The 18,907-nt window shown below is 40.0% G+C and overlaps 1 protein-coding gene across 3 annotated transcripts in view; it reads right to left on the bottom strand.

The window, feature by feature from the left end:
• Positions 1–14,001, bottom strand: part of LOC126416413 (speckle-type POZ protein-like) — a 59,700-nt gene extending 45,699 nt beyond the window's left edge. The window contains exon 1 of one of the 3 annotated variants that reach the window (XM_050084130.1): positions 13,953–14,001. In XM_050084130.1, the coding sequence (XP_049940087.1) occupies positions 13,953–13,959 (7 nt within the window). In that variant the 5' untranslated portion in view covers positions 13,960–14,001. Of the gene's footprint in view, positions 1–13,552; positions 13,660–13,795; positions 13,851–13,952 lie in introns of those variants that run through there. The other 2 variants (XM_050084131.1, XM_050084129.1) reach the window with 2 other exon arrangements.
• Between the last annotated feature and the right edge of the window lie 4,906 nt (positions 14,002–18,907).

The raw sequence follows: 18,907 nt of genomic DNA, 5'->3' as shown, positions 1-18,907 counted from the left end.
CGTTTCCCCGATGGACGCCTGAGAAGAGGATCGCTTCTGAGGTGGCGGGGGGAGAGGAGGAGGAGGAGGAAGGGTGGCCCCTGGGGCAGAGGGGGCGGGGGCCACGGGGGAGGAGGATTTGGAAGGGAGGGATTTGGGAGGCGGAGGCAGAGCCCCCTGATGGGCGGAGGAGGCGGAGGGGGGACAGGATAGCGGTGAGGATACCGCGGAAGGAGTGGACACAACTGAGGCAAACGAAGTGGTCAACGGCACGGGATGGAGGCAGTCATACTTCTTCCTGGCCTCAGAATAAGAGAGCCGATCCAAAGTTTTGAGTTCCTGTATCTTCTTCTCCTTCTGATATGCGGGGCAGTCTGAGGATCTAGGCGAGTGGAGGCCAGGGCAATTAATGCACCGAGGTGGTGGGGTGCATGTATGTTCCTCACGAAGAGGACATCCGCAATCGCCACAAAGGGGCTCAGCCTCACACCGTGACGACATGTGCCCAAAGCGCAGACACCGAAAACAGCGCATAGGAGGCGGGACGTAAGGTCGCACGTCGCACCGGTAGCACATCACCTTTACCTTCTCCGGGAGAACGTCCCCCTCGAAGGCGAGGATAAAGGCCCCGGTGTCGATGCGACAGTCTTTGGGGCCGCGCTGGACTCGCCGGACGAAATGCACGCCGCGGCGCTCCAGGTTGGCCCTGAGCTCCTCATCAGATTGTAGCAGGAGGTCACGATGAAAAATAACCCCCTGTGTCCGATTTAGTGCCAGATGCGGGACAATGGAGACTGGGATGTCCCCTAGGCGGTCGCACGCCTGGAGCGCTGCCGACTGTGTGGCAGAGGTGGTCTTGATAAGAACGGACCCTGAACGCATCTTGCTGAGAGCCTCAATTTCCCCGAAGATGTCCTCAATGTGCTGAACAAAGAACATGGGCTTGGAGGTGGCGGAGGTCCCCCCCATCGGTTCGAGAACAGACCAAGTAGCGGGGGAAGTACTTCGCCCCAAGCCGGCGGGCCTGTCCCTCCTCCCAGGGAGTGGCCAAGGGGGAAAGGGCAGGAGAACCAGAACTAGAAACGGTACCTTTTCTTTTGAAATACTCGGCCGCAGAGCGACCTGATACGTGTTGACGTTTCATCTGCGAAACGTCCGCCCCAATACCACCCACTCCGACCAGGGGCTCTCCCCACGGGCGCCACCCAGCCTCAGCAAGGACCACCTGGAAGGATGACCGTTGCCGGGAGTCCTGATGCCCCAAGGAGACGGGCATCTACTCCTTGGCCGACGTGGGGAGGGTGCAGCTCAGGTATCGGCAGTACGATCCCTGTGTTGTCAGGGGGCTACAACCTAGAGGGTACATGACGACCCCACCACAACGGGCTGGCTACCGTGCTGGATTTCTGGTGCCATGGAAAGTCCATCATGATCGCTGGTGCAGATGGGGACGCACTATGGGCGTAACTTGTACAACCCATCAGGCGTTTAGGCCCAATTTGAGGAATAGCAGGCATGGTTACAACGCCGGTACAATGCTGAGTGCCAAGGTCTTAGTGCACTTAGGACCAGTGGTACACCACGTAAGGTGTCCTTCCCCAAAAGGCTCGTACTTCTGTAGAATTTTGAAAAATGGAGGTCAAACCCCAAGGGGGACCATCACATGGAAGGCCGAAACGGTTGAAACTTCTTTTAGTCGCCTCTTACGACAGGCAGGAATACCTCGGGCCTATTCTTACCCCGGACCCGCAGGGGGTACGTGAGGCAATACAGACCTTACGACTTATCTCAGAAGAAAGATTAAGGAAAAGCAAACCTACGTTTCTAGCATTTGTAGACTTAGAGAAAGCTTTTGACAATGTTGACTGGAATACTCTCTTTCAAATTCTGAAGGTGGCAGGGGTAAAATACAGGAGGCGAAAGGCTATTTACAATTTGTACAGAAACCAGATGACAGTTATAAGAGTCGAGGGGCATGAAAGGTAGGCAGTGGTTGGGAAGGGAATGACACAGGGTTGTAGCCTCTCCCTGATGTTATTCAATCTGTATATTGAGCAAGCAGTAAAGGAAACAAAAGAAAAATTCGGAGTAGGTATTAAAATTCATGGAGAAGAAGTAAAAACTTTGAGGTTCGCCAATGACATTGTAATTCTGTCAGAGACAGCAAAGGACTTGGAAGAGCAGTTGAACGGAATGGACAGTGTCTTGAAAGGAGGATATAAGATGATCATCAACAAAAGCAAAACGAGGATAACGGAATGTAGTCAAATTAAATCGGGTGATGCTGAGAGAATTAGATTAGGAAATGAGACACAAAGTGGTAAAGGAGTTTTGCTATTTAGGGAGCAAAATAACTGATGATGGTCGAAGTAGAGAGAATATAAAATGTAGACTGGCAATGGCAAAGAAAGCGTTTCTGAAGAAGAGAAATTTGTTAACATCGAGTATTGATTTAAGTGTCAGGAAGTCGTTTCTGAAAGTATTTGTATGGAGTGTAGCACTGTATGGAAGTGAAACGTGGACAATAAATAGTTTGGACAAGAAGAGAATAGAAGCTTTCGAAATGTGGTGCTACAGAAGAATGCTGAAGATTAGATGGGTAGATTACATAACTAATGATGAAGTATTGAATAGAATTGGGGAGAAGAGGAGTTCGTGGCACAACTTGACGAAAAGAAGGGACCGGTTAGTAGGACATGTTCCGAGGCATCAAGGGATCACAAATTTAGCATTGGAGGGCAGCGTGGACGGTAAAAATCGTAGAGGGAGACCAAGAGATGAATACACTAAGCAGATTCAGAAGGATGTGGGTTGCAGTAAGTACTGGGTGATGAAGCTTGCATAGGATAGGGTAGAATGGACAGCTGCTCAAACCAGTCTCAGGACTGAAGACCACAACAACAACATGTGAAAAACACATGCACTGCGTCCTGTCGGTGGCAATCACTGATTATGCAGTAGCTGACACTCTTTAGGTCTTCATTACCTTTGTATTAAATGACAAACGGACTTTGTAATCTCCTTTTATAGGGCTATGTGGCAACATTAGTTTCACATTGTGATGTATTGTGCAGACACAAACTGAATGTGAACCAGCTGTGCCTACAGTCACACACCACTTTGGCCTTAATCCACAAAATTTGGAAAATCCAATTTCCAGTCCATTTTTATTGCAGTACATAAAAAATATTTAAGTTGCTCAGTAAAATAAGTATTTCTGTTTTTTAACCTCTTCTCCATCTATCCGAACAGTAATAGTCCTTTTTCCTGGACAAATCCGACTAAACTCTTCATCATAAAAATGTTCTATGACTCTTGCCTTCACATCCTCCGAAAGCTTCTTCCCACATTTACCTTTGGGCTGTGCCAATATTCCCTGTTCAGCTTTTAACTTTCTAGCCTTCCTTACCAATCTTTCTGAAACACAAAATTCTTCCATAGGCTTTTTGATAGACCACCTTTAGGGAACTCAGATCAAAATTTGAATTTTCTTGTTATTATTTGATATATGTAATTTTTCTTTCAATTCTTGGATCAGCTCATTGTAATGTGAACAAGTCAAGCATTGCTTGCTTGTGGATCATTGCTCCAATTCACTGGGATGAAGTCCTCCAAATTCTGCAATTTTCTTAATAATTGCACCTTCAACTTTATGTATTTTGCACTTTGCATATCCTTTTGTATCCCTTGCACCAATTTGTTGAAATTTTAATGGTGATATTCCAACAGATGTTAAGCTTGTATTCAAATTGTGACCAACATTAGTGTCACCATCTTCATCTGACTGATATGTTACGTCCATTTGTGAATATTTCAGTGTATCAAATTATTTTCTACAGGAAGGGCACATTTTTTGTGTCTGGTTTAATATCAGACATGGTTATCCTTTTTAGTAGGTCAGCTGTTTCTATGTTGATTGAGAGCAAGCTTTTCCGTGGAATGTGGTTTTTCTTACCAAATGGGTTGCAGCATGATCTTTGCAAAAATTCAAATCTTTTTACTAGTAAAGCTTCATGATGGAAGCATAGTTGAGTATTTTCAGTGCAGTGTAAACCAGACTGTCTAGTAAGTAATTCTTGTTGTTCTAAGGAAAGTTGTCTTACAGCTTTCAGTCCTTTTAAGGCACTGTATGTCATTAAATGGCATGGGGAATCAACATTTCCAAAACTGCATACATTAACTTGATCTTGTTCTTTCATTTTAGCAAACAACTTGATATGCTTCAGACACTAAAATCAAATTGTCAAGCCCTAAATAAAGAAAAGAAATAAAATTAATACGCATTCAGTTTCCCAGAAATTATGTAGCAGGCTCTAGTACTGTTAAATGGTTAAATTTAGCAATGAACCTGTCACAAACGAGTTTATAATCACCAAATAAGCAGCAAAATGAATATTTAAACAATGAAGACATAATCAACAAAAATCCAAATTTTAGGCGACATTTTTGTACATTACCCAAAGAGACACCAAAATGACAATAAGATTTCTAACAGAATGAAATGTGCTCTGTTGAATGGTGTTAATAAATGTAACGTGGGACATGTCATGGGTATATTTTGATACATTCATGTTTTTTAGCAAATTTACAGGATGGTAGCACAGTAATTAAACAAGCCAGGCCAAAATTTGCGATATGTTAAACACCCAGACAGACAGTAGTTTGGCAAAAGACCAGGTCCATAGCACACTTTCTCCACTACATATGCCTCAAACTGTGGGGAAAAATTTCTCGCGACATGATTTGTTGCCCACTTTGAACTGAGACTATGCCAAATGCATTGCTTTCTGAATGCTACTTGCAACATTTGTGTGTAGAGCACACAACATTGTACCACTATAACCAGAAGCCAGATTCTAGCTCTTTTACATTAGGAACAATGGAATGCCAAACTTGACGATTTCTTCACGACTTTTTGGTCTCTGTAAAAGTGGTCTTCACGAAAATGGCTCTAGCACCTCAACCAAGTTACAGGTGAGCCTGAAACTTTGCATTCATGTAGGGTCCTCAGGTACATCCTGTACAAATTTCTTCAAAATTGAAGATGGTCGAGCTGGGAGCCCTAGGACACTCCATGTGGAATGACCCATCTTTCCAATTCACTCCCTTGTATTATTGTTACAGTAGAATGATTCATTGAATTCAAGAACTTCTTGTCCTATGGATTTTTTCTCATGATACATAGAATTATGCAAGGTTTCCTGTTCATGGTCTAAATTGAGATTCACAGAGCTGTCTGCCTATCACTGATTACAGAGTGGTGTTCCTCCTAAGGTGATCATATAATTTTGATATGAATGCTTCTTCATTGGACTGGCAGGTGTCACATCCTGGGTAATGTTGTACAAACTCATTAAGCAATATGAAAAAAAGGTGGTGGGCAGGACATCATTACATTTTTGTATTGTATCTTAAAGACTTTATTGTTCATCCAGAGCTGGTGTAATGTAATGCACTTAAACAGACAAAATATCCAATCTAATAAGACTATGGGATTGGTGATCAGTTACTGGAACCATGTACAGTCTTCAAGTTTTTATAATTACCTTTCCAGAACACTAAGATAAAATGACCGGATAAATGTAGCTGTGAGGAACACAGATGGCAGGCTGTTTTATTGATAGAATTCAGAGGAAGTAAAATTCACCCACAAAAGAGGTTGTGTTTGGGAAACTAGCACTGTTCTTTTGCCCAGAATCCTTAACAAGATGAATTAATAAAGGAGATAAAGGAATAGATTCAAAGGATAGCTGCACAGTTAGTCACAACTGTGTTCAGTCAGTGCAAGAGCAGCACAGGTCTGCTCACCAAACTACAGTGTGAGCCACTAAACAATAGTTTAGTAACATCCCAGAGAACACTAATTGTACAACTTTTGAGCCCATGTTCCAAAATGTGCCAATAAAAAACACTTTTCCCAACATTGATCTCAGATCTCTCAGTGATTAGGTTAGTACTTGTTCCATAGATCATGAATACGACACTTCATAATGATGTGGAACATGTCAGGTTAATAAAAGGTGTCTATACAAGATATTAAATTACACAAAATATTACATGACACTTAATATTTTAATTTTTTTAATTTAATTTTATTTTTTTTTTGGAGGGGGGGGGGGGGGGGTATTACCCACTTACTATATCCAAAAATTCATCTAATGAGTAGAAGGAGTTGCCATTCAGAAATTCTTTTAATTTCCTTTTAAATGCTATATGGCTATCAGACGTTTGATGCTATTAGGTGTGTGACCAGAGACTTTTGTGGCAGCATAATTGATCCCCTTCCGAGTCAGAGTTAGATTTAACAACACTGAGTAGTGAAGATCATCCTTTCTCCTAGTGTTGTAGCCATGTACACTGCTATTACTTTTGAATTCATTCGGATTGTTAACAACAAATTTCATAGGTGAATATATATTTACTGTGAGGCTACAGTGAAAATCCCTAGCTCTTTAAAGAAGTGTCTGCAGGATGATCTTGGATGAGCTCCAGCAATTATTCTGATTACACGCTTTTGTGCAATGAACACTCTTTTACTCAATGATGAGTTACCCCACAATATGATGCCATACGAAAGCAGAGAATGAAAATAGGCGTGGTACGCTAATTTACTGAGATTTATATCGCCAAAATTTGTAATGACCCTAATAGCATAAGTAGCTGAACGCAAACGTTTCAGCAGATCTTCAGTGTGTTTTTTCCAGTTCAACCCCTCATCAATGCATACACACAGAAATCTTGAATATTCTACCTCAGCTACAGATTTTTGATCGAAGTGTATATTTATTAATGGTGTCATTCAATTTACTGTGTGGAACTGTATATACTGTGTTTTGTCAAAGTTTAATGAAAGCCCATTTGCAGAGAATCACTTAATGATTTTCTGAAAAATATCGTTTACAATTTCATCAGTTAATTCTTGTCTGTTGGGTGTGATAGCTATACTTGTATCATCGACAAAAAGTACCAGCTTTGCATCTTCGTGAATATAGATTGGCAAGTCATTAATATATATTAAGAACAGCAGAGGACCCAAGACCGAACCCTGCGGCACCCCATTCTTGATTGTTCCCCAGTATGAGAAATCACCAGTTTCTTGCATATTATGTGAACTGCTTATTTCAACTTTCTGCACTCTTCCAGTTAGGTATGATTCAAACCATTTGAGTGCTGTCCCATTCATACCACAGTACTTGAACTTATCTACAAGTATTCCATGATTTACACAATCAAAAGCCTTTGAGAGATCACAAAAAAATCCCAACAGGTGACTTCCAGTTACTAAGAGCATAAATATATTTCATTAGTGAAAGTATATATGGCATTTTCCGTTGAAAAACCCTTCTGGAAACCAAACTGACATTTTGTTAAAACTTTATTTTTACAAAGGTGTGGAGCTACTCTACAATACATTACTTTTTCAAGAATTTTGGATAAGGCAGTCAGAAGAGAGATTGGGTGGAAGTTGTTGACATCAGACGTATCCCCTTTTTTATGCAGTGGTTTAACAATGGTATACTTCTGTCTATCTGGGAAAATATCCTGCTTCAGAGAGTATTACATGTGACTAAAAATCCCACTTATCTCTTGGGAACAAGCTTTTATTATCCTGCTGGAAATGCCATCAATTCCATGTGAGCTTTAATTCTTTAGTGTTTATTATCTTCCTAATTTCAGAAGGAAAGGTGGGTGGAATTTCAATTGTATCAAATTGTGTGGGCGAGGCCTCTTCCATTAACTGCCTTGCTTTTTCTAATCAACATTTAGAGACTATTTTCTCTACAACAATTAAAAAATGATTATTCAAAATGTTTTCGACTTCCGACTTGTTGTTTGTCAAGTTTCCATTCGCTTTGATGGTAATGCCATCATGCTGTACTCTTGGCTGCCCTGTCTTCCTTGTAATAATATTCCAAATTGTTTTGATTTTGTTATCAGAGGTATTAATCTCAGACATGATGCACATGCTTCTGGACTTTTTAATAACCTTTCTTAATGTAGCACAGTAGTTTTTATAATATTTGGCTGTTTCTGGGTCATTACTCTTTCTTGTTGTTAGATACAGTTCCCTTTTGTGGTTACAAGATATTTTTATTCCTTTAGTAAGCCAAGGTTTTTTTGCATGGTTTCTTATAATCAGATTTAGCTACTTTCTTGGGCAAACAGTTTTCAAATTCTCTTACAAGTGTATCATGAAATAAGTTATATTTTAAATTAGCATTGGGTTCCTTGTACTCCTCATCCCAGTCTAACTGCTGAAGATTGTCCCTGAAATTTCTAATTGTTGAGTCATTAATTGAACACACAACTTTGAAGGGTAGTTTTGAATTACTGAATGGAGCTATGTCATATACTGTAACTAGCTGAGCACCATGATCAGAAAGGCCATTCTCAACAGGACAAGCATTTATGTTTTTAAACTTATCTTGGTCTATAAAAGTGTTATCTATCGATGTGCTGCTGTCCTTTACTACCAGAGTAGGAAAATCAATGACAGATGTGAAATTGAAAGAACCGAGCAAGACTTCCGGGTCATTCTTCCTATTACACTCTTTCAGTGAATCAACACTGAAGTCCCCACAAATAATAATTTCCTTTCCTCTATCTGACAGATAGCACAACAAGGCATCCAAGTTTTCCAGGAATAAATGAAAGTTTCCTGTAGGGGACCTATATAATATTACAATTATAAAAGATCCCTCCTTCAGTTTAAGTTGTCAGGCACATGCTTCTATATATTGCTCTAGACAAAACTTTTTTGTGTCTAAGCTTTTTACACAGTGATAACTTGACATATATGGCAACTCCTCCTATCACCTTATTCTTTCTACTCATATGTGCAGCTAGTTTATAACCACTGATATTTACCTTTTCCATATCAGACAATGTAATGCTCAGACAGGCATAGTATATCTATCACATTATCAGATTCAATGTCATCTAAACAAACCAGGAGCTCATCTACTTTATTCTTCAATCCCGGAATATTTTGGTCAAAAATGGTAACATTATTTTTACTTTACTTTTGTGAGAATCTACTTTTTTCTTTAATCCACCAATATTTTGGTTAAATATGGTAACATTATTATTTACTTTACTGTTGTAAGAATCTTGTGAGTTTTGGACCTCTTTAGCACCTACCTTCCTACCTGAACTTCTCATTGGACACTGATATTAGTCTAAAAAAGAGGGACATCCATGAGTACTAGTGTCGCCCGCCCCCCGCCCCCTTATGGATTTCGCTAACAACCCTGCCAGTTTACCCTTCCCTTTCCTATTGAGGTGTAGGCCATCCCTTGTGAATTACCCCTCTCAACAGCCTCGACAGGAACCAATCCAATGGATGGCAGAGTGGCCGCCCTACGCAGCTGATCCAACTCCATACTTACCCTCCTGACAGAGCAGTTCAACTGGGGCTGATCATGCTGCACAAAAGCAGGCACCAGGTCAACATTGGTATGGGTTGTTGTAGAGGCTATTTTCACCAGGTCACACTCAATACTGTAGCCTTGATCCCTATCAATACTGTTTCCCACTCAACCCACTATCATCACATAATCCTGCTTTGAGAAACCCTTGCACAAGGAACCTATATCCTTTACCACATGGCTAAGACATGCACTTAGCTTAAAAAAGGTTGTGACCTTTGATGTTAAAATCTCAGAATTCATCCTGACAAACTGAAAATCTTTCTCCCCGTGTACTATCTGTGAATGAAAGCAGATATTGGGAAAATTATACTGCAGTGATCATAAAGCGGTTACTGCATCGATGATTTCGGCCGTAAATAGAAATATTAAAAAAGGTAGGAAGATTTATCTGTTTAGCAAAAGTGACAAAAAGCAGATTACAGAGTACCTGATGGCTCAACACAAAAGTTTTGTCTCAAGTACAGATAGTGTTGAGGATCAGCGGACAAAGTTCAAAACCATCGTACAATATGCGTTAGATGAGTATGTGCCAAGCAAGATCGTAAGAGATGGAAAAGAGCCACCGTGGTACAACAACCAAGTTAGAAAACTGCTGCGGAAGCAAAGGGAACTTCACAGCAAACATAAATACAGCCAAAGCCTTGCAGGCAAACAAAAATTACGCGAAGCGAAATGTAGTGTGAGGAGGGCTATGGGAGAGGCGTTCAATGAATTCGAAACTAATGTTCTATGTACTGACTTGGCAGAAAATCCTAAGAAATTTTGGTCTTATGTCAAAGCGGTAGGTGGATCAAAACAAAATGTCCAGGCACTCTGACCAAAATGGTACTGAAACAGAGGATGACAAACTAAAGGCCGAAATACTAAATGTCTTTTTCCAAAGCTGTTTCACAGAGGAAGACTGCCCTGTAGTTCCTTCTCTAGATTGTCGCACAGATGACAAAATGGTAGATATCGAAATAGACGACAGAAGGATAGAGAAACAATTAAAATCGCTCAAAAGAGGAAAGGCCGCTGGACCTGATGGGATACCAGTTCGATTTCACACAGAGTATGCGAAGGAACTTGGCCCCCTTCTTGCAGCGGTGTACCGTAGGTCTCTAGAAGAGCGTAGCGTTCCAAAGGATTGGAAAAGGGCACAGGTCATCCCCCTTTTCAAGAAGGGACGCCGAACAGATGTGCAGAACTATAGACCTATATCTCTAACGTCGATCAGTTGTAGAATTTTGGAACACATTATGTTCGAGTATAATGACTTTTCTGGAGACTACAAATCTACTCTGTAGGAATCAGCATGGGTTTCGAAAAAGACGGTCATGTGAAACCCAGCTTGCGCTATTAGTCCACGAGACTCAGAGGGCCATAGACACGGGTTCACAGGTAGATGCCGTGTTTCTTGACTTCCGCAAGGCGTTCGATCCCATTCCCCGCAGTCGTTTAATGAACAAAGTAAGAGCATAAGGACTATCAGACCAATTGTGTGATTGGATTGAAGAGTTCCTAGATAACAGAACGCAGCATGTCCTTCTCAATGGAGAGAAGTCTTCCGAAGTAAGAGTGACTTCAGGTGTGCCGCAGGGGAGTGTCATAGGACCGTTGCTATTCACAATATACATAAATGACCTTGTGGATGACATCGGAAGTTCACTGAGGCTTTTTGCAGATGATGCTGTGGTGTATCAAGAGGTTGTGACAAAGGAAAATTGTACTGAAATGCAGGAGGACCTGCAGTAAATTGATGCATGGTGCAGGGAATGGCAATTGAATCTCAATGTAGACAAGTGTAATGTGCTGCGAATACACAGAAAGAAAGATCCCTTATCATTTAGCTACAAAATAGCAGGTCAGCAACTGGAAGCAGTTAATTCCATAATTATCTGGGAGTACGCATTAGGAGTGATTTAAAATGGAATGATCATATAAAGTTGATCGTCGGTAAATCAGATGCCAGACAGATTCATTGGAAGAATCCTAAGGAAATGCAATCCAAAAACGAAGGAAGTAGGTTACAGTACACTTGTTCGCCCACTGCTTGAATACTGCTCATCAGTGTGGGATCCGTACCAGATAGGGTTGATAGAAGAGATAGAGAAGATCCAACGGAGAGCAGCGCGCTTCGTTACAGGATCATTTAGTAATCGCGAAAGCGTTACGGAGATGATAGATAAACTCCAGTGGAAGACTCTGCAGGAGAGACGCTCAGTAGCTCAGTACAGGCTTTTGTTAAAGTTTCAAGAACATACCTTCACCGAAGAGTCAAGCAGTATATATTTCTCCCTCCTACGTATATCCCGCGAAGAGACCATGAGGATAAAAGCAGAGAGATTAGAGCCCACACAGAAGCATACCGACAATCCTCCTTTCCACGAATACGAAACTGGAATAGAAGGGAGAACCGATAGAGGTACTCAGGGTACCCTCCGCCACACACCGTCAGGTGGCTTGCAGAGTATGGATGTAGATGTACTCTACACACACCCCACTACAGTGACCAGCAAAGTACATATATCAATTATTCAGATGAGCAACATTGTGTACATACTGTTTCTAAAGATTGAACCTCCAACTGTTCCATCTTGTTTTTTCAGTCTCAATTTCGACGAGCAGCTCGGCCACAAAATTTTAGCACTGGTAGCCTTTGTCTTGTGAGCAACACACTCAACCTGAGGTTCTCATCCACGAGAAATGGAGCATTTCAGAAGTGAGGAGTTATGAGATATGGGCATAATTGGCGAATTAATCAGTTAGTTATGGCACAATAATGGCAATCTTACAGTATTTTGAAGATTGCTCTTAATTATCACATCCAGTATACAATCTACATCTACATTTATACTCCTCCTCCCTCAGTCTTTCCCCTCATGTCTGCATATACACATTAAAAAAACAAAACAGCAGAAGTGAGCTATCAGAACACACAAGCATATCCTGATCAAATGTTTAACACTCACTGTGGCAAACTTATAGAAACAGAAGTAATCAAAGCCTACATGTGTACTACAGTGCCACCGGTGTTGGTTTCATACTGTAAAGTTTCCTAATAAATGTACTTCCAGAAAAGTGGAGTTGTGAGTGAACTGTCATATAAGCCTATGCTTTGCAGCAGTTGCTGGAAGAAAAAAATCACATACTGGCAAATTCAATCCATTTCCATCAGTGCTATAAAGGTGTTTACAATTTTCCCCTGCTCATGACAATTTGATTACGCTGTAGCTGCAGAGCTAATCACTGTCACTAGCAGTAATATCTATTATGCTGAAAAGGATGATGCTCTGGTAAAATTACAAGAGACGTTAAAAAATGAATTATTCAGACTGTTGTATATTTGGTGTTACATCAGAAATGCCATAAGTTATAAATTAGGTAAACGCATTAATCAAGTCTCAAAACTATGTTATCCAATGATTACTGGATGGGCTGTTTAGGATAGACTGGTGGTATTCAATACCATACCTATAGAAATAGTTACAAATCATAAATAATTCTCCTCGCGAGTCAACATCAAGCTAATACAAGGCGTAAACGTAACTACTACTCTGAATTGAAGAGAACTTCGTAAGATAGGACGACATGGAGGGCGAGATAAGTTTTCAGCCAGTATGAGGATGACAACTAGATAATATTACTTGTAAAATATATATATATATATATATATATATATATATATATAATTAATTGCAACTACGACGTAGCATCATTAGATACACCATAAGAATATTTTCGGTGGTCAGTAATAAGTATTTCGCTAGGAGGTTTTATGCATTTCTATTTCCCACTGAAACGCGAACACTTAACAAGAGCAATAATTACTAGACATTGAAAAAGTTTCTTTCCTTTCCAGCTCGTATCAAGCAACTTGTCATTTCTTAACATGACTACAACGCGTTCCATCAACTTGACTTCATCAGAAAACATGTCATTACGCGTCACATAGAGCTAGACAACCATTTCAGTAAACCTGCACATAAATTTCCTCCTATTCACGAAAGCGCAACTTAATACATGCAAAACAATAACGATCCCATCTTGGTAACTTCCTCATTAAATTCACGGCGAAACAATTACTACAATGGAAAAGACAAAAGCCGTATTACATTGTTTAACAATTAGCAACTAGGGAAGCATCGTACAACAGACATTACCAATAACGTTCAAAAGTTGAATGAACGTGGGTCTATCTGAAGTAGTGACATGTGCTACATGACAACCCATCAACAAGAAACAACACTTCGCGGCGAACTGTCACCCATATGACATAAGAAAACAACTGAAGATAAACCACTTCTGAACACTGACGGTCCTATATTGTAATAATCTGCACATAATCTCAGCTTTATTTTTAGTTTTCCTCCGAGAAACATAAAGTTTCAGTTTCTCGCACTTACCTAACTTTCACAAAATGTTAAAACTATTACTTGATTTTTTCAAACTGAAAAAAAAACAACTGAGCAACGAGAAAACGGCAAGTACAGTGCTTTTAAAGCTTTGAAGTTACTTAACGTAAGTCACAGATTTAATTATTAAATTGCAGTTTCAACACACCTCCCATAATCTAAAACATAGCCGCAACACTAGTGCTCAATTTTGTTACACTATGCGACAGCAGCGCTCCAAGCGGCCAGCAAGCTACGCTTCTGAATATGATATCGGATGTGTGTGTTCATAGTATCGTTTATATTGATCCATAATATAGTTTTTACAATTGGGGTAGTATGTAGTGCCATAAAAATCTGCAGTAACTATAAAATGATACCGCTTTCTTTAGTTTCCTAAGGATCCTGGGAAGTGCGAAACAGTACAGTGCAGAAAAGTTTATTTACGATTCTCTTGTAAGCTACGTATTTAATGAAGAACCACGTTTTTTTAAGAACAAAAAATAACTAGCAAACAGTAGAAGACCTGATCTTTTGCAGAAACACGTCGTATATTTACTTAACAACATGAAATTTTTTTCACTGGACTTACAATTAAATCTGTGAATATGGAGCATAGAAAATTGTATGGAATGCAAGACCTATGTTTTTTATCGTGTCAAATAAACCATCACAGCTCTAGCGGTATAGAAAACCACATAGATGTAGTAATAAAACGTCAAAGTAATAAAACTGTTTTCCAACACGGAAGTAACCAATTCCAATATTGATGCTGCATCTGAGTCATAAATAGCCAAAATCTTCAACACATTCGCTTTTGAAGCAAAAGCACTTACATTTAAAAAAATATTCAAGCACTGAGAAAATCGAATGAAACATAAGAATGTACGAATCGGTAAGACTACATACAAAATGGTTACCGCAACAAGAAAAATGCCTGTCGAAATAAGAATAGACAAGAAGAAATACATGTTCCTTATGCATGAAGTATGTTTTTATTCAATTGACTTCAACTGCATAAGCTGCAGTTATACACATATTCGAAAGTATTTCCTTATGAATAAGTTTTAGCTTATGGCACTGACTTAGTAAGATTCGGCTGATTATACATTTATTTCACTATCAATTATGTCTATCGATAATTTACTAGTGCTTCGAGTGCAAAATTGTAATAACTACTATTTTAATTAAGTAGAAACATAATCAGAAACAAATGTTAATTTTACAGATGCTTTCTCGCCATTGCGATTTTCAAATTGAAGTGAGCTATAGCCATGGTGTGAAACATCTCAGATAGAGAGTTCCCTACGATTTCCACTCCAGTGCATACGCCACTGTGAAATGTGTTACGTCGTCGACGAATGTGAGCTCATACTTCTGAGCTATAGTCATGATGTGAATCATCTCAGATAGCGAGTTCCCTCCGATTTCGACTCCAGTGCATATGCCACTGTGAAATGTGTTAAGTCGTCGACGAATGTGAGCACATACTTCTTTTCATCGAACGATTTCTGTGAAACTGACCCCCCACAGGTCACTGTGGATCAACTCAAGGGGTCTGTTGTCATGTTTCCTAGTGTGACTGTATGTGACAGCTGTGATTATTTTGCTTTGGCACAATAGCGCATCGTTTCGTGGACATTGTTGAAGTGAGCAGTTCCATACCATCAACTTGTGGCTGAAGGTGTTTAATGCTACCATAACTCAAATGCCCTAATCTGCTGTGCCACAGTTTCACTTTACAGCTGACAAGACTTTATGCTGCAAAAAATTTAAAACATATGGCTGAGGATCATTCCTATTCGCAATTTCATTTTTTAATTAAAACTTGAGCTTTTCCAAACGTGATACTAAAACCATTCATTTCCAATTTTTTAACAGCAGATCATATTTAAGATCATGTGCAGAAAAAACATCTTTAATCGTTATCTGAAATTGCTTTCCTATGTGTTATGGATGTGTCGAAAGTGCGTTCGTGGGTGTGACAGTTTAATGAAGGCAGAACATCGTGTGACAACAAACCGAAACAACCTCGGGCTCACACAAGTCGGTCTGACGACATGATCGAAAAAGTGGAGATAATTGTTTTGGGGGATCGCCGAATGACTGTTGAACAGATCGCCTCCAGAGTTGGCATTTCTGTGGGTTCTGTGCACACAGTCCTGCATGACGACCTGAAAATGCGAAAAGTGTCATCCAGGTGGGTGCCACGAATGCTGACGGACGACCACATGGCTACCCGTGTGGCATGTTGCCAAGCAATGTTGACAGGCAATAACAGCATGAATGGGACTTTCTTTTCGTCGGTTGTGACAATGGATGAGACGTGGATGCCATTTTTCAATCCAGAAACAAAGAGTCAGTCAGCTCAATGGAAGCACACAGATTCACCGCCACCAAAAAAATTCCGAGTAACCGCCCGTGCTGAAAAAATGATGGTGTCCATGTTCTGGGACAGTGAGGGCGTAATCCTTACCCATTGCGTTCCAAAGGGCACTACGGTAACAGGTGCATCCTACGAAAATGTTTTGTAGAACGAATTCCTTCCTGCACTGCAACAAAAACTCCCGGGAAGGGCTGCACGTGTGCTGTTTCACCAAGACAACGCACCCGCACATCGAGCTAACGTTACGCAACAGTTTCTTCGTGATAACAACTTTGAAGTGATTCCTCATGCTCCCTACTCACCTGACCTGGCTCCTAGTGTCTTTCGGCTTTTTCCAACAATGAAAGACACTCTCCATGGCCGCACATTCACCAGACGTGCTGCTATTGTCTCAGCGATTTTCCAGTGGTCAAAACAGACTCCTAAAGAAGCCTTCGCTGCTGCCATGGAATCATGGCGTCACCGTTGTGAAAAATGTGTACGTCTGCAGGGCGATTACGTCGAGAAGTACAGCCAGTTTCATCGATTTCGGGTGAGTAGTTAACTAGAAAAAAAATCGGAGGCCTTAGAACTTGAATGTACCTCGTACTTCTTTGGTAACTTAACTCTGCAGTTAGCCCTTTCGTGACCAGGCGTTCCACAGTGATGACTAGTAAAGTTGAATAAGTTCCCCAAAGTGCCTTGCTGATCTCTTGTTGCAATGGCGTCTGATGAACGTTTTTTGTGATACTGTTGAATCTGAAAAGCTGTAGGAGGCGTTTACCATCATTTTTATTTTTCCTGACGATTCTCTTCCGCTCGACTATTCATCTAGTAGCCTATTTTTCACTAAGCTCAACGTCAAGTCTTTCATTGAGACTTGAGAGCGTTTCGATTGCATTGAAAGTAGATGGCACATGGTTTCAATCTGTTCGATAGTAGCTCCAGTCAAATGTAAATCTCGAATCAGTTTAACAAACTTTAAAAAGTGATTAACCAGTATATCACCAGTTTCATTAAATTTTATGGTTAACAATTGTTTTGCCAGAAAAGTTGACTACCAGTTCTTTTTCTCTCTGCACAGAGATATTCGTAAATAAAAAGAGGTTACCTTATCTTTAGCACGTTCACAGTAAAATATGAGACTTACATTTCCGATCTTGTTTAGTCAACTCAGCCAATCGCGTTTCCTTTGCGACACGCTGCGTATCCCCCATTCCACCCACAAATTCCACATTTGTGAGATAATTCACTCGCACAAATGTTAAAAGTTCCAGTTCCTCGAGAAAAGTTTCCATCTTGAATGTGCAGTTGTTGAAATTCGTTCCATCACTTTAAGGAACACCATGTTTTTCGATTTCAGTTGCCATCTTGAAAAAAGTTTAGGTGAGAGTCCACTCATAAGAAGATATTTTATTACAGTTCCATTTTAAAACAAACATAGGACCATAACCTGATAAATTTTCAGTTTCCCACAATTAAATAACAATAATAAAATGTTAAAACTGTTAGTTGATTTTATTAAACAAAAAAATAATTGAAAGAACTGAGCAGCGAAAACACAGCAACTAGCATGCTCTTAAATCTCAGTAGTTGCTTAACGTAAGCCACATATACAATCATTAAATTACAATTTTAATAAAGGGGACTCTCAGAAAGATATAGGATTTGTACAGTCATTAGTACAATGAAAAGAAATAGCTCAACATGTACCTGAAACTTTTATGTGGCAGGCAGTTGGTTGTGGTCTTGATGAAGGAAACACCCTGGAGTTTACCTGAAATAATTTAGCAAAACAATGGAAAAACTAAATCAGGATGACTAGATAGAGCAAACTGCATCCTCTCAAATATGAAGTCAGTGCCTTATCAACAGCAGTGCCCAGCAACAGCAACATGCAGATCACTACTTTGCTTCCTATTGAATAATGTTCTTTGATTTACTGGCGTTTTAATCCAGAAAACTTTTAGTTTTGCAATTCATCGCTATCCACACTAAAGACAGCTCCACATGCAACAATCTGTCAGTACAAATAATGCCTGCACACACGACATCTGCGCAGAACGATCGTCATCTGAGGGAGGACAGACGGTTTGTGCAGATATGAGATGTGCCTCAGTCTGCTCGGTATGTACGAGGCAGTAAATGAGTGAAAACATGGAAGTTGTAATTGGGGGTCTGAGAAAATTTGTGCAAATCTGTGGGAACGTATGGTTTCTCCCCAGTCAAATCACAGCATGTGGACAGGAGAGCGCCACAAATTTGGAGCGCAATATATGTCTCAGTAAGCTATTTGTTCAGTTTATCTCTTTGCTTGTATAGCAAATAAAATAGTTGATATGTGCCAGTGATTTAGGGAGTTCATTGCTGAATTTGTTGAAATACTAGCGAACCCTGCAATGTTTCAAAATTGGTAAATATGTATCAGCATCCTATGTACATCCTAATCACTTTGAAGTAAAATGATTTTTCGAGATTTTTGCTAACAATTGATTCCTACATGCATTAAGCAAATATCTACATGTAACACTTATTTAAATAATGCCAGTGACTGTGCAAATGTTTATTAGAGCACTGTGTAAAAATTTCAACTAAATTGGTCAAGAGATTTTCGAGATTTTCTGTCCAAAAGTTTATTAGACTATCTTTAAAAATAGGAAATAAATCGGCCAAGGACTTTCTGAGAGTTTTGCTATCAATGCTTTCCCTTTATGTCTACATTTAAATATTATATATATTACAGAAATATGTAGCCTATG

The sequence above is a fragment of the Schistocerca serialis genome, chromosome 8 (genome assembly GCF_023864345.2).
Source record: "Schistocerca serialis cubense isolate TAMUIC-IGC-003099 chromosome 8, iqSchSeri2.2, whole genome shotgun sequence".
NCBI classification, from domain to species: Eukaryota; Metazoa; Arthropoda; class Insecta; order Orthoptera; family Acrididae; genus Schistocerca; species Schistocerca serialis.
The sequence above is the reverse complement of the archived record's forward strand: the minus strand, read 5'-3'. Positions and strand labels throughout refer to the sequence as shown.